A 22,970-nucleotide genomic window follows, 5' to 3' on the forward strand; every position below is an offset into this window, starting at 1 on the left:
TTGTTTTCTTTTAACATCTGAAAGCTTAGCTTTTATTTTTTTGTTGCCTGAAAAGCTTGCTCTAGGCATTTTGTTTATCGAGTGCGTGTAGCTTTTTGAATCACGTAGGGGTGTTTCAAGAGCTATGCCAACCAAACAGGCCCTTAGATGAGCTTGATACCATCCACTACAGCTTTTTTATGTTATACAAAAAAATTTGAACCCAATTGCCAACAGAGAATCACTTAAATGTCCAGTTACCACCATTGTATCTATTCAATCTCCACAGACTATATAAATACGTCACACGTACCCCACCCCACCACAGTATACACGCACATATTTAAGATTTTATCAGGTGTATGGTATATACTTTGTACATTGGCTACTTCAAAGACCGCTAATTTATGAAATTATTATAGCAACACATAAACAATTGGATCGTTACTATTAGTTAACCTGAATCTTAGCAAACTCCAGAGTCTTCTTCCCCTGCAGCTTGTTGGTGACGTAGTGGCGGCTGTAGTCGCCGTGGTTGTACCTCTTGTACATGCAGCGCTGGTCCCGGTGCACCAGCTCGGCGAGGGGGCCCACCTCCACGTCATAGCTGGGCGCGTAGAACGTGACCACGGAGAGCCTGTCCCTCTCCTCGTTGGTCACCGCCCTGTGCTCCACGCTCTTGTACCTCCCATTCGTCACCACCTGTGTTGTTATTGTTTCGCTTCATTGAGCAACAAAATCATGGGGCATTTCCATCTAATTTTGATTTTTGGTGTTAGTTACGCAATGTTTGATCTGGCCCAGTAATAATTAGTGAATAATGATAGTTTGGTTTGACCATTTCTGAAGCGATCACAGTGAAAAAAAAAACATTTACTTTTACCGTGTTTGGCTACATCAAGAGGTGTTCTGCTCAACGAATTCATTTTATTCTCCAACCAAACACTGTTCTATAAGTCAAAAATGTGTGCGCTAAAGTTAATCATTTGCTAGAATATATATATATATATATATATATATATATATATATATATATTTGTACCTCAATGGTGTCTCCAATGTTGATCACTAGTGCGTTGGGGATCGGGTTTACCGGCACCCAGGTGCCGTCCTTGAGGATCTGCAGGCCGGCGCAGGCAGCGTCCTGCTGCAGCACGGTGAGCGCGCTGCCGTCCGACCGCCTGCACCGCCTCCCCGAACATGCCCCCGAACGTGTTCGGCGCCAGCCCCAGCGTCTCCGCAATCACGATCAGCAGGCTCTCGCATAGGTTTCTTATTCCCGCGGAGTACATCTCTAGCGTCTCGCTGCAGTGAAGATGAGTTGATAATGTTATTGATTGAGATTCTTGTGCTTTTCGTTTATCATGGACGTTCATTTCGAACTTTTACATCATCAACTAGGATAACTGTAACGATCCAGCCCACTAGCAACAATAACTCGTGACAACCTCTTTCCCATCCGATGTGGGACTCACAAACTTCTCCTGCATTAAGGCCCTGACGTCCTCGTTAGTCCAATCACATACACAGCCCAAGATCACCAAGTGATGTGGGACTCGTCTCGCTAGCCCGTCATCCAAACTCTGGCTCAGTCGAGATTCACCACACATGTCCAGTTGGTGAACCGGCTCTGATACCAAATGTAACGACCCAGCCCACTAGCAACAATAACTCGTTGGGCCCAACCACCGGCCCAAAATGTTTAAGCCCAGTTATTATTACTAGTGTCTAAGTCTCTTATAAACCCAATGACAACCTCTTTCCCATCTGATGTGGGATTATTGGGGTGTCACAATAACGCGCTGTGCTTATGTGTTGCTGGTGTGGTAATAATAAAGCTGTTTATACAAAGAGAGCACCTGAAGTGAGCAGGGTTTGTAGGCCAGAGGCTAGGGTTTCTGATGAAGGGAGGCGCCACCCCGAGAGCGAGCATGTTGCACCAGTCGAGTTTCTGGTCCTCTGAGAAGACGAAGGCGTGGCCGTAGCCCTGAATCGTGCCCGGCGCCATCGGATACTTCTCCTTTTCTTCCAAAGGAAGCATGAAGAACTCCCGCGCCACCTTCTCCATGCCATCCATCAGCCACTTCTCCACACCGTGGTTCACGACCTATATATATATATATATATATATATATATATATACAGGTATGCACATTTAAACAACTCATTAATTCTCTTGAGTTTGTCTCTCACATAGGAAACAAAGTTACAATAAGAGATGACCATATTATAAGAGTTCTATGCTTGCTCGCATTCTATAATTTACTTTTTGTGTCGAACTAAAACATTCGTAATTTATATTAAACTTAGAAAAGATAACAGATCGAAACTACTTACAAATTTTGTTTCAGAATAATATCTTGCAAACTGTAAACTTCAGCATAGGAAAAGTATATACTACAGTTATAACAAGTGAGTATATACTGTGATATTAATTGCATGAGAGAGTTTTACCTATCATAATAATTCTGTAAGCCAATTATATGTAAGTATAGCGAGAGAGATTGCCTAGAATACTGTTAATAATATTTTGATCTTTTTGCTATCCAGTTTTTAACCTTTCGAGAAAAACTTATAGAATTGAAATGAGAGTGATCCTCGATCCAAAATTGAGTGGCGGTCTTTCTAGAGTTTAATAATTATTAGTAAAATAGTATTAATTCAATAGTAAAAAATAATCAAAATAGTAGATTTAATTAACGGTTAAAAACTAATACAATTATATATATATAGAGAGAGAGAGTTGAGCTAGAATACTCTTACAAGTACCGAGGGATTGGTGTTTTTGAGTATTTTTTAGCTATTGGATGAAGAGATGTAAGGTTGAGATAATGATGACAGGTGATGATAGATAAAATTTTATATATATATATATATATATACCTGGAAGAAGCCCCACTCCTTGCAGGCGGCGGCAAGCTTCTGCAGCTCATCGGCGGCGTGCCATTTGGATCCCAGCTTCGACATGTCGATGACGGGGACGTCTCCGGGCCCCACCACCGCTGCCGCAGCAACAGCAGCAGGGCGCTCCTCGGGGGCGCGGACGTACCTCTCGGGCACGAACGCGGGACTGACCCGACGGAGCTCCTGGATGTCCTCCACGTGCCCGATCCTGACGGCCGCGGGGCTCTCGCCGCACAGCACCGGCGCCATCGATCAAAAGAGCAAGAGCTTTAAGATTTGTGCTCTGAGATAGGCGCTACTGCTGATAACAAAGTGTGTACTTTGGTCCTTGGGAATATTGGAGGAAACTTCACGTGTATATATATATATATATATAGGTAAAAAGGAGGTTTAATTGGTTTCGCCCGTTCATTTCACTTTTAAATTTAATTGGTTTGGGACAAAAAAAAACAAAAAAAACAAAAAAAATTGGTTGGAAAGTTTATTCAAATTTGTTGTGGCTGTTCTATATTTATTATTTGAGAAGGTATTAACATTCGAATAAAAATTTTAAATTAAAGTTAAATTTTTAAAATTTGTATGCAAAATAAATTACATGACTACATAATTAATTTTGCTCTCCGGTTTGGGATCGAGGAGTCATTGGGTGGGCGTGGTTTTGGTCAATTGGTGTAATTATGGGGAGAGTGCATGCGTGTGCGTGGTGGCTCAGCAAGTTGATTCTTTTCTTCTTTTCTTTTCTGTTTTTTTTTTTGGGTCAAGTATGGTGGAGTGCTGTGTAGGGGCTTCTTTTTTCTTTTTCTTTTTTCTTGTCAGATTAATTTATTAGCAATCATGTAAATCCATCTGAGACATCTTAGGAAGAGTACTTACAAACTGAGCTAGTAGTTGGACCTCTTAAATAATTTTTTTCTTTCTTTGATCAAGAAAAGAATAGCAGGTTATTTGTTTCATTCATTAGAAAGATGTACTGAGTAATATAGATGAGGCAACATAAGTCTCGGAGTGTGTGAAAAAGAAATACTACTAGTTACAACAACGTCGATCTGTAGACAGAGACAACTCCCGACGATCAAATAAATGTTTAATCTTATAGACTGCTATTAGCTAGTTGATTGAGCTGGATCTTACTAAATATCACACCGTCCCTTGCCTCCCATATAAGCCACCAGCAAGCTACCAGACCGGATATATAACTTAGTACTCATAGACTGTGATCCTTTCTTGCTTAGGAGATCGAGCAAAGATCATAACTAATATTGTTGAAATGTGACTCTAGCCCTTTAAAATATACAGTTGGTACCAGGCTATTAAGAATGATTATCCGTGTCTGAAAATCCTTTCTTGATTAATAAGAAGATAGTTATGTGGGAAAGTGAAAATCTCNTTCAAAGCGTGATTGGGGGAGGGTTTTTTTTTTTTTTTTTTTTTTTTTTTTTTTTTTTTTTTTTTTTTTGGTTTTGAGAGAGAGGTAACCTCACGCTACCTGTTTCGTTTATTTCATTTAGAAATAAACTTAGCTGGAAATGTGAATCAACTAGGATTCAAACTTGAATCTTGAATACCAACCATAAGTCTTTTGTCGCTTGCTCTAGAGACAGTCGGTATTAGAGACAGAATTATTATTTTACATTGTAGGAGAGCAGAAGCCTCGGTCCCCAGTCTATGGCTAGTAGAGAGCAAGATCTCAATGACAGTGATTGTACATAATTTGACAACAGAGATGGTGTTGGTCATGGAATCAAAAAAGCAAATGCTAGTAGTGGTGGTGGTGGTGGTGGTGGAGTTAATGGCATGCAGAGGAGGAATCTTTGAGGAGAAAGTAGATTTGGGATCTCACCCTGACCCTTCCAGTAAGATAATCTACCCACTCTCTCTCTCTCTCTCTCTCTCTCACAAAATAGGGTTAATTACACTAGTAGTCCCCAACCTTTCCACCAATTTTCACCTGGATTCCCAATCTTCTTTTTTTTTTTGCAATTGAGTTTCTAATCTCTTGGTTTCATTTCAATTAAGTCTCAGCCGTTAAATATGTGTTAAAATTGACGAAAAATACCACGTCGGCACCATGTCAGCACGACGGAGACGCCATGTCAGCGCCACGGTGACGTTGTGTCGGCGGATTGCAAAAAAAAGAAAGGTTAGGGGCCAAATTGAACGACGCTGACATGGCGTCACCGTGGGATCCCCAATCTTTCTTTTGCAATCCGCTGACACAACGCCACCGTGACGCCGACATGACGCCTCTATGGCATTGACATGGTGCTGACGTGGCATTTTTCGTCAATTTTAACACTTATTTAACGGATGAGACTTAATTGAAATGAAATAAAGAGATTAGGAACTCAATTGCAAAAAAAAAAAAGGTTGAGGACCCAAATAAAAATTGCTGGAAAGGTTGGGGACGGCTGGTGTAATTAACCCCTCAAAATAAAAACTCAAAACCAAAGCCCAATTGGAAACAGCTGTTTGCAAGCCCCCGACAAGACTTAGTGATGGACATATAAAACCTCAAGCTCACCAAACACACTTTGTTGAGGAACTTCCTGATCTACTATCACCTATAAATTTTTATCTCTATTCAATAATTCGTTGAGATATATTCTTAATAATAAAATTCTCAAAAATATTTCGACTTTAAAGGAAAGAATTATAATTTCTCAATAAAGCTAAAAGTAACACATAGTGACAAATTAAGGTTACTAAACAAGGTATCATTAGGGGGAGCTCCGATTGAAGTTTTTTTCCGTGATCAACTGATGGTGTTGCATGTTTGGTGCTTTTGCATATTTATTTATTATGCAACAATTCAGAAAAGACAAGGAAAAAAAAAAAAAACAATGCTATTCATATGTACATCTCAGAACTAGGTACACATTTTACATCTCGTTCATTCAAAATACTTTATATTCTACTTTTTTATTAAAAAATTTCAACTAAATATTCAAAAAAAAATTGTAAATACTAGGATACACATATGAGATGTAAAATATNTCATCAAGAACATTTTGATAGGACAAGTGCTCCTATCCTATTAATAGGATAGTAGCTCTAGCATATATATATATATATATATATATATATATATATAGTCCAGCTACTATGCTATTAATAGCACGAAGCACTTGGTGCTATCAAGTTTTCTACCGTTAGATCTATCATTTTGATCATTTTCACCAGCTAGATCATATTATTTAACCAACCAGCCACTCAACCCTAGAGAGGTCATATTATCCTAACCGCACATCTCCTAATCTAATGGTGAAAAATTTGGTAGCACCAATAACTTAGGTGCTATTAATAGTATATTAACCTAGTTCTATATATAATATTTTTTATAGGAAAATGCTGTTTATATACTCCATAGAGGTGTATATCTTGCACCCTCGAATTGGTGAATCCAAGAGCTCAACCGTGAATAAATGTGAGGCACAAAGAGACTAGGATATAAACTTTATATATAAATATTATAGGGCGTAGGCATAGCGTTGCTCGTATTTTGGTATCTTTTACCATATCTCGTTGCTTCTTAATTACGATGTCTCATGGTGTATTTTTGAGCTATAGGATCCGAATTAAGTGCATTTCCTTGCTTTAGTGTAAGTACCTTAACTCACCTTTAATTAATTAGCAGGCATTAATTCAGGTGGCTTAGCGACCTTTCACTCTTTTATGATTTCTCATTAATATAATTTGTACTTTAACTTCACTTTAATTAGTAGGCATTAATTTATACGGGTCTTCGACTGTTATAACTCTTCATTAATAAAATTTCGAAGATGATACCTCACTAACTCATGGAGCAAAAACACCATTTCAACGTAGATGATTTGTTATCTTAGTTTAACAAGGAATTGTAGTCCAACAATTGAAGGAAATAACCATAAATATCTTAACAAAATATATATATATATAGAAACGTGGATATATAAATAAATAACTAAATAAATAACCAGCTTCCACTTACTACTACTATGGAAGGACATTAGTGGGGCAGGTGAAGAGACTGGTCAACAACACAACACAAAGAAAATAAAAAATAATAATTGTAATAATAGTAAAAGGAAAAAAGAAAAAGAAAAAGTGAGGGCCCAAATGGTTATGTGGATACAAAGAGGCGTGACCGAGTGAAGGAGTGGGTGCTAAATGCTAAAGCTTACGTGGGATCTTTGAATCTCACTGCATTTTGAGCCGTTCTTTCCTCTGCAGTATCCTCCACCGTCCATTAATTCTTCCCCCTTTTGATTGATTGATTGATTGATTGATTAATATAATATTTTCTACCAAAGTTCGATAAACTTTTTTATAAATGATGCCAAAATATGATCTTCTGCATCAGGAAGTTCTACCGATCAGACGTTAAGCATTCGCATTCGGGTGTAGCGTCAATAATAAAATTAGACGAAATTACATGAATACATTTCGACTAATTAATAAAATTATAATAGCCCTAAATTTGTCTTATGATTATTATGAGCTTTATTATACAATATGACAACACTTGATGGACAAATAAAGCAGGCTTTGTACACATTAAATTCCGCGGTTTAGTAGTGGAATAGTAATTTTTCTGTTCTAAGAAGCAACAACAAGGAATAAAGCAACGAAAATGCCTAGGCCTCGATTCAATGGAGAGCTACAAATACTCCATATAATATGCTAAAACTGTTCTGCCTGTAACACTCCTAAATGGTGAGAACCAAAATTAAACTTAAAACTTCTCGTAAAGCTCAAGAGAAAGCAATACAATTTTACATGCAAACCGTCTATAGTTGGAAATAAACTAACGCAGTGCCTGGATTGTTCTATTGTAAATGTGAATTGATCCGATTCATTAACGTTTATGTACATCATTGGTGAAGGTAGTCCGCTTCAGAAGTGTCGTAACGAGATCGCCTATTTGTGCTTAATCCACACAAATCCGTGCTCTCTACATCTTTCGCTAGCAGAAACTCACTATGCCAATCCGAAAACAGCGAAGCAATGTGCAATCAGCGGCTGTCAAATTTGGTCAAAAATGAATAAGATTTTCTAGTTCGCGTTCACGATTCATTTGAAAAAACCAAAATAAGATGCTATCCTACTAGTATTAAGACGTAGCAACCGTATAAAATAGTGAACAATACGACAAGGATTCAATTCGCACAGCTATTCTTTTTGTTTTTTCCCTTTTCATCATGCGGCCTATACTGTACCACTACTACATGATCATATTAAAAGATTCCTATTAAGCTAGCATGTCAATGTGAACTTATACGGTGATGCTTTCTAAAAAATTGTTTCATATAAACAGTATCGTAGGAACTTTTACCTAGCATGTCAATGTGAACTTATACGGTGATGCTTTCTAAAAAATTGTTTCATATAAACAGTATCGTAGGAACTTTTACCTGTTGTGATGTTGACGCAGCGCCAATGAGACAGTGAAAGTAGTACTCTAGCTTTTATTAGCATCATAATTGAGATTTTAACTGGCTTCCTCCACCCTGTTCCGCACATTATAGGAGATAAGCTGTCAACATACAGAACTGAAAGATAAGGCACTACATTGCAGATACTGTTCGGGGAAAATATATACCTGTTCGGAGAGTATTAGAACCGCAACTATTAATGGATAATAACATAAAAGGGACAATGTTATACGTAATATTTACAGGCTGCCACAAGTTTCTCTCAGACACAACCGCTTAATATATTGATCATGTCTCCCAGAATGGAGAAAACAACCTACAAAACATAAATGAGGATCAGTTAGTCAACAATGGATTCAGTTATAATATCTGCAAATGAAAATAAGCTTTCTTATATGAGAAATCTTATGAAATAGGGAGGACATCACATACCATAATCTCCAAAGTCAATTTCGCACAACTCCATAAATATTTCTTTGTGGTGATACATCTCATGTAGGAACAAAATGAGCTTAACAGAACATAATTGGTTATTACTTTGTGCATCACTTCCCATGAGGATAATATATATACAGTTGCCAAAAGTTTATACTCGTACTGAAGAGACTTATACAACCTCGCTTGTGGTGTGATCTTCACACATCCTGTCTATAGTCAAACCATTTCACTTTCAGCATCTCTGATATCACTTTATCCATGCTATAATTCATTTTATTGAGGGCCGCAAAGAATACTTTCTAGATATTAAACACCCATCTCTATGTACATTTTTACAGGAAGTTCGCCGCTGAAGCCCAACCTCTTAAAGAAGTGAAATTAAACGAAATTCCACATTTTGCCTCACTGTGCAGCGAATAGGAGAGGCAAGAAGCAACGAGAGAAATATCCTACAGCTTCTATTCACAGGGTTCATGTTTCCTCAATCTTTTCAAAAGCTTATCTAGTGATGGACTCCAGTGAAAGGCGTACACGCTGCAGTAGCCCTTTAACATTGTGGAAATTGAAATCGATAACTTCTCTTATGGAGATGATGCTGTCAGCCCCATCCTTTTCATTGCTGGCAATAGCCGCAGCAATAGCAGCCTGTGATTTTCTAGTAGCTTCGAATGCACAATTCAGATCATTTGTCTGCAATCAGATTAATTCAACGATGAATCAATTCTGAAGTATCCAGTAACCAAAACAATCAATAAAATTGCACTACATAATTAAAATTGCCTTTCATAGGAATAACAGAGAGGATGACGATAGTGCAGGACAATGAGCTCAAATGCTTGCTTGGCCTTGCAGGGCTTTTGCAGCAAGCGCTTTCTTGGGAAGAGTTAATTGAAGAAGTACTAACAGTTTTTCTATCAGAACCCCCTATTAATAGCGGGAGAAGTAGCTTCAAAATGAAGCTTCTACTATTGGGGCACAAAAACTCATTGTAGCTTTCCTACCAGAGAAAAAGCTCCAGATATTTAGTTTGCCAAACACCTAGCTAAAGCTTCTCAAAATATAGAAGACATTCCGGAAAGCTAGATCAAATAGAAACCAAGCAAAGAAAAGGAAACTTCCAAAAAATAGCTCTTCGATGGTTCATGCAAGATATTTATATTATGAGCTTGACTTAGCACAGCCCAGAACGAAAAAGAACTGAAATCAGCCACTTCGCATAAAAAACGAACTATTGTTGTATTACCAAAAGTTTTAAATGATATAGATGTATCTTGGACCATATAAAAATTAAATAGAGCAACTTACATAAGCAAGCAACCGGATCAGATTGTGATGGTTACGAGTAGCTACATGATTGCCAGCAACTTGAGGAGAATTTACACCCTTGGCAGCAGAAGCAGCCTTACTTGCTGTACACTGGTTATTTAAATTATCTACATCTGAAGCAGAGGATGATGGAGACTCTCCTGCAAAAATAACAGATAGCAGAGAGAAGTAAGTCAATGGGAAAAGCGGTGACACATTGTAGGAAGTATACAAAGAAACGAATGCAGTGACACATTCTAGCAAGTATACAAAGAAACAAATACGGAAAGCCAACAGAACATGTACAACCTGAGATACTGCATCATTGTTCTTGTTACTAGAAATACTTTTTATACATAATAAAACAAAACTTTTCTATATAAAAACCTAAAGACAATGACAATTCTTTTGGCGAATCATTATTTGCGGTTAACATTCTGGTGTGATGCAGTTAAAGTTCGAGGCTGAAACATTCAACTTGCATCATTGTTTGCAGATCCACTCCCCAGTTTTCTACAATCACAGCTTTTTGCCGATCTAGTACCACAACTGATACAATGATTAGAGATAAAGCAGTATCCACTACCATTCTAGAGCAACAAACAATACTTAGGGGCCCGTAACTGAGAACAAACACAAACAATACGAAAAATCTCAAGAAATGATGAATATTCAACTAACCTAGTGTAACCATTTGTAGGGCAGCTTGCAATTCATGTCGATCTTTGCTTGCACCAGGATATTTGTAGTATGCAGCCTTCATATAGGCCACTTCAACACACTTATATGCTAAAGCAGCAGCAGCCATTTCCTTGCATCGCTCATATTCATGAGCACAAAACCTGCAAAAGCAACAGAGCCAAGTATGCCCATTGTTGAACACATTAGATGTGCACATAACCACAAACAAGCAACCTCTAGAAAAATTGTTTGGGTATTTTTCTACTGTAAGACAAGATTGTAAATAATAGCATATCACTGTAAAAATGTAAATATGAGCATACCATCCTATCCTTCTACAGGAAGTGTGTGAAAAAAGTTATAAACCCAGATTCTCTCCATCAAATATTAGTACATCCTCGACAATTTTCTTGATACATCAAGATTCTCAATCTTCTAGAGTAAGTCATCAAGCAACATGTTAAGAACTTCCATTCAATCTTGTAGTATAGGTTATCAAGGGATTGAACACTACTACTTGTTCCAACATTCAAGTGTTTTAACTGAAAAGGAGGCTCTCATTTCAAGCATCATATAGATTTTATTTAGCAAAAAGAAAGAACTGCCACTGAGTGGGTTCCTAAATGGTACTTGTTGCTGATATGCTCACACATCCTAGGACTAACCAATCAGCCGGAACATAAAGCAGCAAGTATGCAGAGAATACTGGCAAAAAATTACACATATATATGTTCGATCATCTAACAACTAAATACAGTATTAAAATTGAACCGCAAGTTGCGAGACTGTCAGTTGCTTTCAGCCAAATAACAAAGTACTAGACTTTTAGGCTAATAAAACACAGGAGTTTATTCATGCTAACATTCTGCATTGTTGTATATGTTATATAGTACTTGCAGTTTGTAATAGTGAAATTACTAGGTTTACTGTTAACTTATTTACAAATCATGTTGAACAGAGTAAATTTTATAACTTACTCGCAAAGTTTTGCAGTTTCTGAGTACATCTGCATGGATTGAGCTGTATCTCCTTGCTTCGAGCTATCAAAACTAAGGGGCTCCCAAAGAGAAGCAACATGTAAAAATTTTAAGGCGGCCTCAAAATATAGGCCCCTACCTTCTCGTTCCTTTCCTTCAATCTGCAAAATGTCACATGCTCAATCTTTTGTTAAGGGAAAGTTCAAGATAGACAGTTAATTAATTCACGAGAAGACAATGTCAACCTTCAAACGATTAGCTCTATGCTTCAAATCTCGAGCTTCTTTCAAGACAATAGCTGCAGCAGAATGGCCATCCTTCCTAAGTGGACTTGAAGAATCCTGACCATTAAGTAACGCTTGCCTCAAACTGTTATGTTGAACTCCATTTAGAGTACCAGGCTTTCCATTTGGAATGTCAGGCTTTCTTGATTGTTTGGCCCCTTTTGATGAATCAGAATTTACAACATCAGTGGAATATAGTTCTGCTCTACTAGCCTTGACAGGTGAGCAGGCCATTTGAGAAAAGCGGGTTTGTTCTTCTTGTTTATTTGCTCTAGGTTGCAACTTGTCTGTTACAGATGGTAATTCTGCTTGACCATTTTGATCCGAAAGCAAATCAATTGATAATTTTTCATCTCGGAAAGATGGTTTTATTTTCAGGTCTTCATGCACGTCAGAATTACCACCTTTTGCTTCTGTAAAAGCAGCTCTTGAGTCAAAATCCTTGTGCTGCTTAGAACGCATGGAAGGCCTATATTCCTCCAAACTTTCTTGGGTTCCAGAATTCAAGTGATTATCCCTTCTACCTACACCATAATAGTTCCCCATATGCTCACGTTTCTGCAGTAAATCATGCTGATCTTTCTCCCTAACATCATCCACCTTTTCTTTTAAGGTTCCAGAAACTTCAAAATTACCTTTGTCAACATCAGATTTATAGTTTCTAAGTTTGTCCTTGGAACGTGAAAAAGAACTTTTCCCCGACTTTTGATGACTCATACCATCTGTTCTTCTATTATTATTCGTCTTATCAAAATCCTGAGCATGCCTTTTATCTGGGGTTTCATGAACGTAGCTGCTATTGATATCTAATCCACCTACAACTTTTATCTTTTCAGTCTCGGAGGGTAGCAGATCATCATGGGAAGCCCTTTTCAAATGTAATTCGCCATCTGACCATCTTTTTGGGTTACCCACTTTACAGGAAACAACATTCATAGCTTCATCCTTCATGATGGAGTTTTTGTCAAAGATCTTCTCAGCATTAGAAACTCTAAATGGGGATGAAGAAACTGACTCTACTGGAGAGCCTCTTTGTTCCTGAACATTAACTTTACTTTTGAAGGAGCCGGAAACTTTCGAAGAGCTCGACGTAGCTGCTCCTGCAGAAGCCTGCGCATAAGCCATTTCCCTCTTCAAAGAAGAGTCCATGGCCTCCATGGTCCCCTTTACTTCAGACCTCGCAACTTTTGATGACTTTTCCTTTGAGACCTTTCTCACAAATGAGGCTTCATTAGCAACAATATGGCTGTCCAAAAGCTGCTGGCTGCCAACGTGATCATCCACATTGCGTTGACTCTCCTGCCACTCTTTCACTTTCCTCTTCTTTGCAGAAGGCTCTGGCTTATTTCCAGATCTTTCAATGTCGGAACTGCTAAAGAAGTCTACGTTCTCCCTATTCGATAAAATTTGGTCTCCATATTTTAACCTCTTTGAAGATGTAGATAGATGGCCTTTAGAAACAACATCACCATACTTCTGTGAAGATCTTGCCATTTGTTTAGTCGACGGAACAGTACTTGCAATTGGAACTGTCTCTTTGTCTAGATTTAAGTCTGGGTGCCAATCATCAGCAGATTTGTGCAGGTCTTCTTTCTTAACTTTTTTAGATGCTCTGATATCATCTTGATCAACCACTCTTTTGCTCTTCAATTTTGAATGCTTTCTACTCTTTTCAATTAGATCTCCTGTTGCAAGGTAAAACAAATAGTTAACGACAATGTTGAAAGAAGTATAAGACAAAATGCATGAAGAAAAGCAACTAAGGGCACCTCCATCTGGATGAATTTCCAGGTTCTTGTGCTTCTTGGGCCTGGGCTTTTCCTTCTCTTGGGTGAAGTCCAACGACTTGCTCTCAAGACCCACGGCAGTTTTGCTGTTTTTCATAGAGACCTGAGGGTTCTTTTTCAGAGAATTTGAAACCTGCATTAGGCTTGACTGATTGGGTATTCCATCCTTGGGGCCATATTTCTTCCTCACAGATGTGCCCATTGACAGCATATTATGTTCACTTCTTTGATTAGACGGTTGAGCACCGGCCATAGTTACGCTTGAAGCAGGAAGATCATGACGAGCATCTAAAACAACAGCACTTTCAGGGGCTGGAACCATGTACAATGCATTCAGAGCTTTTGTTGTCTCTTCCTCGCTTATGTTGCAACTATTCATTCCAGGTCTATAAAAGAGTTTCAAATATTAAAACGAGGACAGTTTATGTGCTGCAAAAGCACTTTTAACTGCGGTACTTATAATTCGAACAATGATGAGTCAATGGCAACAAAACCACAAAAGACCAAGAATTTCAGAAATTCTGAAACAGCAACAAGATAATAGAATTCCATAAATGTACCTCCTAAATTTCAGATGTCATTAGACATAAAATGTAAACATAGTTAACTAATAACACCTACAATTAATATGCATAGAGAAATAGCAAGCGCATAGGGGAAAAAGACAAAAATGATTAAGCATAAGCTGTCATAACTCAAGTGCACTTCAGAGAAAAACTTACAGCCAGTTAAGCAAGCTACACTGCCACTTTTTTGGAAGATGATCTGGGTTGGTCCCATAAGGTAATAGACGCCATTTTTGACATATATCGCAGCATACCCAATGTTCCTCAATTACAACAGGAGCAGGGGCCGGAGCAATTGCCTCTATAGCAGTTGAAGCATTTTGTATTAGCCTATTATCAAATTCCTTAGATATTGAATTATTATCAATCTTTCTACTGCTTAACCAGTCCCTTGATGTTTCCCCATGCATGACTTCCTTCACATTTTCAGCCTCCATGGATTTTGGCTTACTTTTTTGCTGTGAATCTCGCAGATTACTTTCATTCTCCAATGCACCACTCATGACACCTCCATGAGATTCTTTCAAGAAGTCACCACTCATCTCTTTACGGTATTTAACTTTAGGCTGCTTTTCAGACTGATCAGTTCCTGCATGAGAGCTTTTCTTCTTTTCTTTTACTGCTTTAGAGGACTGAACACCCTGGTTGTCCTTCAAGAACTCAACTGATGATTTACCATTCATCTGACTTCCCTCCTGTTTACCTTGTATGTCAAAAAATTCCTCCTTTCCTTGCATGACCTTTTCTCCATCTTGTTCACATGAAATAGTTCTGTAAGTTTGATCCTTCCTACCATAATACATCTCAGAATCAACTTTAGCTGTATCACCATATTTCTGTACTACTTTGTTTTCTCTTTGGATATCAATCCGAGAATCTTTGTGGCTATCTGTGATTCCTTCCGATGCTTTAACTACTTTGCTTATTTTTGAGTTCAATTTCCCCTTTAAATAAGCATCCCCATCTTCCGGATTGTCTGCCCCCTTTCCGTCCATGACGCTCATGAATTCCAATTTATTTTTTGGTAATTCAGAGGTGCTTATCCTGCTTTTGCCAGAAGCACTTTCCATTTCCTTCGAGCGACCTAACATCCCACTGGCACCCTTTGCTGATTCATCAGCCAACTCAGAAGAAATCTCCTCTCCTTCAACGGAAAGTTTGGCATCAATATCTCTATTCAGAGTTGTGCTTATGTCATCTAAGCAATTTGAATTCCTCACACCAACATACCCCCCTTTCTTTTCATCAGGCTTTGTCTTCTTTGGTGCATGGCCTTTGGCATCTTTTGCTGGGAGAGTTAAATCATTTAGGCGTTCACATGGTTTAGAAATATTCTTAAAAACTGTGCTTGTTTTAGACTTTTTTAAGAAATTTGTCGCTTTTTCTGCCAATTGCAGCACATTTCCTTGAAGTGGAGAGACTAAAAACCCACCAGGAACAGAAAAGCACGTCATCATCTGTTTAACAGCAAATAGAAAGAAATATATAAGCTACTTAAAGCTCGGGAAATAAATTGGGTAAACATTTGGATACTCCCTGCGCTATCCTGATATTGCAACTTAGCCTTTGAACTTTTCACTTAACACTTCAGCCCCTAAACTTTCTCATATACTAAGATTCCATCCTTGCCTGCTAAAAGGACCAAGTTTATCATGCAAATCACCATTTACCCTTCTGAAAACGACTTTGTGCATCGGTGAAATTAAAAAGTGTTAAACTGGTTATTTCATAATAAGTCCTGTGGTGAGGGACAGTGTTTATGCAAGAAGTTCAGGGATTGGTCTGAATATCAGGATAGCATACATATGCTACATGCTATATCAACGGAGGAACCAATAAGTGGCGAAGATTTACCTCAAGAATTGTCCGGGGCGATTCATCATCCATGTCTCCAAAATCAGGAGAAAGCTCCCCGCTCCCCTCAGCACTATCGTCCAGCGAGGAAGAAGGAGAAATATCAAGGCCCAAACCACTGTAAATAGCAGCATTATTTCTTGCCAAAGCGTTATCAGAGCCCACTCTGATGCGAACTTTCAATGACTTCTGGTCACTAGTATTAACAGATCTACTTGGAGCAGACTCCCCATTATCCTTTTTCCCCGAATTTTCCGTAGAAGATATGTTGTTTCTAGAAATAGATGCACTCTGGCAGGATAGAACAAGCAAATTTCAACACCATAACTTGGGTGGTGTATATGAATCTTATGATAAAAGGACAATTTTATAGGACTAAGCATTACAAAATATAAATTCAAAATATAAACAAATCTACCTCCGACGCCAGGTTGTAAGGAGATCTTGAACCATTGTGATTTGGTATTTTATGTGGGCTTCTCGGTTGGGGCAAAGTTAAAGGTGAACGCTGGTAAGTGGGCAAAAATGAGCCATATCCTCCAAATTTTGGCCCTATTAACAAATAACTAATCACCATTATTATCTGACAAACTATTTGAAGTAGCTTCTTTTTCCTGTTCTAACTCTTACCCAAGTTCTCAGCGGAGACTCCGCCCTCAAAGTCTTTCTGGAAATGTCCCAATACATCCTGAAGTTTTTCATCCTGAGAGAAAAACGCAATCACGTTCCGTAAGGGACAATATTCTCGACCACATTCCGTTTGATTAGTATACACGTGCAATCCATATGCATTGCAAACACCTAACTTTATTTTACTTTGTGCACATACTTGCTAATTTTGTGCAGGCAAAAGAAGGTGCTAGTAATAACTAACTTCCGCACTGATGATCAAACCTTACTAATCGGGCCCGAAAGGAAACTATGATCTCAGAGAACATGCAATTTCAAAGGCTGATCCCTCCCTAAAACAAAACTATATGTGGAGAAATTATCAAAACAACAAAAGAATAGAGTTCCAGTATATCTCTCAGTTGAAACCAATGTTTCCGCAATTAGGCCAAATCCTGTAAATTGTGACCAGTAAATGAACACCACCAGCAACCGACAAATCGACGCAACGAACACTAAGAGCCGTATTCATCAGATGCATCAAGTTATGTGTTTATCGAACGACAAAATCAAATCTTTCGGGTAATAATAGTGCCAAAAGATCAAAATTTTGAGAAGGCCTTACGAGGTACGAAAGGGCGACGTCCGGGTCGACGCAGGAGACCTCCTCCGGTCCGGAGCACGCCTCGCCCTCCTCGAGCTCGTTCTCCTCCATCTCCTCTCCCCCACCAAACCCCAACCCTAACCCCTCTCTCCCATCCTCCCTCCTCCCCACCGACAACATCCAACCCCCCCTCCTTCCCNACCCCCACCCCCACCCCCACCAAACCCTTCAATCCCAAACTCCTACCCAAACTCCCCAATCGGTTTTCTTCGTCTTCTCCAACGCAAACCCTTGAACCGCCTCCCGATCGGCGGAGCCCCGCGATCGAGCTCTCGCCGACGAGTCCCGGAGATCCGGGGCCCGATTTCGCGCTATCGATCGGTGCGAGATCGATCACGAGATCGCGATTGGCGAGGGAGAAGGGGGGCGCGATCGAGCGAGCGACCGATCGATCGATCGAGGGTTTCCCCAGCCGCGATCTTTTCCCTTCTTTTATTGCGTCTTCCTCGCTGTGGGCCTCGTGGCGTTCTACCGCCGCGGAGAGAGGAAGAGAGAGAAAGAGAAAGAGAGAGAGAGAGAGAGGAGAGAGACAAAAAAATGGAAAATAAATTAATTCGTTATCACGTTCCTTCTCTTATTTCCTTGTGCATTGTATGGGCACTACACCGAATCCTTGCATGGACCACGTTCACCGCGTCATCCATGGACCTCCGCGAGATCCACCCTCCATTTTGGTCCTTCCAAAAATCGACTCCGTCTAGTTAATCTCAATTTTATAAAAACTTATAAATTTTTTTTTTTTTTGGGGGAAGTAGAGGAGATTCGAAGGATATTAGAGTTGGTCTACGGATGACGTGGTGAACTCTATCCATGGATTTTTAATAAATAATTTTTCCTTTTTTCTTTTATTTTTCGTTAATTTTATTTTCTTGTTCCGCTTCGGCTGTTGGGGATCTACAGCAGTTCTTTCCATCCCAAATTCCATAGTACCCAATAGAAAATTGACACGTGGCCAGAATTGGTATCTCCTGTTTGAACGCGGATGTGCGATGCGGGTGTGGCGCCGTCTTGCCGTGTGGGGCCACGTGGCAGGGGGCCGGATTGGTGGCGTGTGCGAGTCTCATACACTGTTCGCAAAATCTTATCGGACGCTTGATCAACGATCCAGCCGCTAAATTTCCAACACGTGTCACCTTTGCTGGGGACATTGCCATTCGACTATAGAGAGCTTTAGGGCCTATTTATTTAAGTGGAAATTATTTTCAGTTGTAAATAATTATTTTTATTATTTATTCCACTGTTATAAAAAAACGGTTGAAACTCGGATTGTCCAAAATAGATTACAGGCCGAAGTTAATTATAGTGAATAAATGTAAAAAAATAATATAATAATATAATCAGTGATGCTTATAATTATATTTAAATATATTTAATTACGGTACTAATTACTCTTTTATTTAGTTTGCATATTTAAAACATGATAAAATTTGATTAGTTATGATTTAGTATCTGTTCCCTTTAGTCTGTACATTTAAAATATGGTAAAAATTGATTAATTAATTATTTATATTTTTTTACTTTATAATTTTATAGTTGTATTATTATCATTTATTATAGATTTATAGATAAAAATATTTTAGTTGTTATAAATTAATTTTTTTAATTATATTATAATTATTTTTATTTATTATATTATAAATTATTATTTATGTATAAACTATATTTTACATCGTTCACTTTTTATAAAACAAACAAAAGAACTAAAAAAAACTTTATTTCTATAGCTACAAAATAAATAGTAGAAAAAAATAATAATTTTCGTCGAGCTCTACTTCAGCCCAAAGTTCAGTTTCGATGAAACAGACATGCGTACATTACAATTACAATAATTTCATAACTTCACCTGCTAATTTATTATGTATGAAACAAATTAATTTAAATGTAAGATGCTATCATTTTATTTATTTTCTATTAAAAAATTAGCTAAAAATATGAGGCGTTAAGCTTTTTCGTCACTTGTAATAAGAATGATCAATTTGGTAGGCCAAGTTTTTGTTGTAAAACTTTATGCGTTTTGGTAATCTAGATTAGGGACCATATTTTGTTACATTAATTATATACGTAAAATAAATTTTGCACACGGGCACGGAACGATAGAAGTAACTGCACCATTGAATTATAGGACTCGGTAGTAAAACAGGTGTGACAAAATGCGTGAGTTTCAGTTGTACTCTTCAAAGAGTACTATGGAAAATTTACTACACATGTAACTATTAACAATTATCATAAATATTTAGTTAATTTCCAGCTAAGTTTATTTCTAAATGAAATAAACGAAGCGGGCAGCGTGCTTGCTATCTATCTCTAAAAAAAAATAAAAAATTAGTTCATATAAAATTTTCATAAATTATTTATAAACATTCCTAGTTTAATTTTTTTTTTTAAAAAAAAACCTGATGCGTAGAATTTTAGGAATTTCTATCATTTCCAAATATACTCGTGCTGTTATGATTCGTTAGAAAAATACAGTTTTTTTTTTAAGAGATAGATAACACGCTACTCGCTTCGTTTATTTCATTTAGAAATAAATTTAGCTAGAAATGTGAATCAACGAGAATTCGAACTTGAATCTCGGATACCAACTATCAAGTCTTTTTGCCACTTGCACTAAGGACGGTCAGTGTTAGAAAAATACAGTTAACCATAGATTCTTAGTTTCTTACTAATGTAACAAAGAGGCGTCGAGGACTATTATGACCAAAATGCCCTCCAGGAGAGTTGTCAGAGACTCAGAGGCCATATAATTAGGGGCAAAAGAGTCATTTCGCTGTTGCTTCCAACTGATTAGGATGGAAAGGGGGGCGAATTTTCCCGGGGGGGTTGGTGGGCTTTTTGGGCTGTCCTGCTTTTAAAGGCGGGTGCGGTGTCGACGGAACAACACGTGGGGGTTTTGTCGGATCCGCGTCGTTGAAGCCGCAACACAGCAAACAGCAGACGCCACCGAATTGGAAGCCGGCACGTGTCCTTTGAAACTTGAATAAATACCGGCTTATTACCCCGCAATTTCATCCTTAGTAAAGCTTGTGGTCGCTTGACTGACCACGAACCGCATCAACGAACCTTAGCGCGCCCATCCTCGACAGTTCTGTCTCGTCCTTCTCCTCCTCGGCTTCGACAACGGTCACTTGCTTTTTTTTTACTTTATTTCGATTTGGGCTCGTTTTCATCTTTGTTCTCGCACGTCTTTAGTGGTTTACTATGATCGTCCTTGGTCTGCGCATATTTGGGCAATGTCTCGCCAGAGTTCAAGAGACTAGTCAATACATCTCCAAAAACTTGAAAAAAGAAAAAAGAAAAACCTTTTCATATATAGAATTAGGTTGGAATACTATTAATAGTAAAACATTTTTTTTGCTATCGAGTTGTTAATCCTTGGATGAAAAATTATAGGGTCAAGATGATATTAGTCGGTTAGAGTTGAGCGGTTCCCCTAGGGTTGAGTGGTCCCCACTGGGTTGTAGTATTTAATCCAATGGTTAGAAATAATGAAAAGAGTTGATCAAAAGGTTAAAAAACTAATAGCAACAATGGGATTTTGCTACTAATAATAGCCCAGTCCAACTCTTCATATATATATATATATATANAGTTTTTGGTCTGTTTGGTTCTTAAAAAATCTAGTTTTTTTTTAAAAAATCTCTTTTCAAAATTTTTGAAAAACAGTATTTTGATTTTTCTAAAAATTCAAAAGAATATTAATTTGTCATAAATTTTGATTTTTTTTTCAAAAAAGCTAATTTTTTGAAACCAAATGGACAGAAAATTTAAAAAAATAGAGATGTTTTGTTTCATGAAAAAAAAAATGGAAAATATTTTCTACACTTTTCCGACGAACCAAATGCCCCCTAATTTTATCAGTCCTATAGTATAGATAATTATATTATTTCAAACTTTAATTTATTATAATTTTTAATTTATTTTTAATTATTCTACTAAGTCTTAAAACACAGCTTGATTGATTAAAAGATGATATACAGTTACACCAGTACTATACTTAATGACACACAGTATAGTATGTAATAATTAAAATATTATATTATTAACATAATAAATTAAAAATTGAAAACTAAAATATCACCAGCCACATAGTTTAAAACAAAATGTTTAATTTAACCATATAATTTATGAGAGTACCTTGTACATTTAAAAAGTATTAATTTTTTTTATTTATTTAAATTTTCTTTCTCTATATGAACTATACCACACTGTCCTTCTCATAGATCACTAAAACTATCTAATTATAGCCTTTCATGGCACTTATATATGAAAATTATTGAATCTCAATTCAATTCCATTGTTTAGGTGTTTTTTTCCATATTAAATAGGTTTTTTTTATTCTAATAAAAAATACAGTATTTTAATCAAATAATAAAAAATAAAGAAAAAAATTATGAAGGCACCAATCTAATACAACGAATTATTAAATTATATTTTTAATTTCTAAAATTGTCAAACCGTCCTTAATTTTTTTATTTTGGTAATGTTAATTATGTTTCTTATGGAATAAAATAACACTATTTTGATAATGGTGTTTTCTTCTTGCTCTTTTTCTATTTCTTATTTTTTTATTTTTAAATATCTTTAGTTATCATTATAGACTTGTCAAAGCTCGTGGCTAAGTTGGAGAAGCAAAGTTTTGTCTATTTTAAATTTAAATTTGAAAGTGATACATATAATATTTAACTATTTTATTATTTATAATACATATTATTTTATTTTTAATATATTATTTAGTTTTTTTATTAGATTAATCTGTTTAATCATATAAAGTTATAATCAAATTTTAAAATTTTTTCAACCTTCGTATGTGATTGCGTTGGTGTATTGAGAAAATACAAAAGAAATATATTGTGATCATTTAAGTCGTGTTGATATATATATATATATATATATATATATATATATATATTTTTGAGAGAGTTCATTTATTTCATTTAGAAATAAACATGGCTGGAAATATGAATTAACTAGGATTCGAACTTGGATTTCGGGTATCAACCATCAAATCCTTTGCCACTTGCTCTAGAGACAGTCGGTGTGTTGATAAATAGTTACTGTTTATTTTCTATGATTTTATTTAAAAATACAGAAAATTTTTTTGCCCCTGTTGATTTTAGACAATAGACTTTTATAAAATTTATGATTATTTCTTTTTTCAGCACCACAATCATAATGGCCCACAAAGCAACTTCTCGCCAAAACCTGTGCCCACGTGGCTATTTCCGCAACCTTAATAAAAAAATTTATTTGATTGGTTAGAAAATAGGGATAATTACCTTATATACCAATCAAAATTTCAAAAATATTTTATTTACTTTTTTTTTCTTTTCAATATATTCCTTATATGTTCCTCCGTTATTTCAAAAAACTCATACAGTTATCGCTTATCACCCGTTAAGTTAACTTGAATTAAACATGAATTAAATATTTACCACAGTTCAAAAAAATTAAAATGCCACTTTTGTCCTAACTTAAGGGCAAATAAGAAATATTGTGATGATAGAAGGGTAT

The 22,970-nt window shown here is 37.0% G+C and overlaps 1 protein-coding gene and 1 pseudogene across 1 annotated transcript; both read right to left on the reverse strand.

Annotated features, from left to right (window-relative positions):
* On the reverse strand, positions 221-3,340 carry LOC109709193 (annotated as a pseudogene).
* Positions 7,391-17,553, reverse strand: LOC109709672. The gene is made up of 14 exons (XM_020231997.1): positions 17,421-17,553; positions 16,817-16,889; positions 16,605-16,738; positions 16,187-16,477; positions 14,489-15,789; positions 13,749-14,152; positions 11,941-13,664; positions 11,696-11,856; positions 10,719-10,879; positions 10,038-10,198; positions 8,727-9,422; positions 8,462-8,610; positions 8,274-8,369; positions 7,391-7,881 (listed from the first exon to the last, which is right to left on the reverse strand). The coding sequence occupies exons 1-11, from the start codon at positions 17,508-17,510 to the stop codon at positions 9,231-9,233; spliced, it is 4,692 nt and encodes a 1,563-aa protein (XP_020087586.1). The 5' UTR covers positions 17,511-17,553; the 3' UTR covers positions 7,391-7,881; positions 8,274-8,369; positions 8,462-8,610; positions 8,727-9,230.

The sequence above is a fragment of the Ananas comosus genome, linkage group 4 (genome assembly GCF_001540865.1).
Source record: "Ananas comosus cultivar F153 linkage group 4, ASM154086v1, whole genome shotgun sequence".
Classification (NCBI taxonomy): domain Eukaryota; kingdom Viridiplantae; phylum Streptophyta; class Magnoliopsida; order Poales; family Bromeliaceae; genus Ananas; species Ananas comosus.

What these genes read in the sequence shown, in the direction of transcription:
- LOC109709672 (XM_020231997.1), bottom strand. Translation starts at nt 17,510, where the DNA reads ATGGAGGAGAACGAGCTCGAGGAGGGCGAGGCGTGCTCCGGACCGGAG. An exon ending in TGTAGCTTGCTTAACTGGCT is followed by an intron (nt 14,153 to 14,488) that starts GTAAGTTTTTCT and finishes ACTCTTTTATAG; the next exon opens with ACCTGGAATGAATAGTTGCA. An exon ending in GAAACTGCAAAACTTTGCGA is followed by an intron (nt 10,880 to 11,695) that starts GTAAGTTATAAA and finishes TTGCTTTTGCAG; the next exon opens with GTTTTGTGCTCATGAATATG.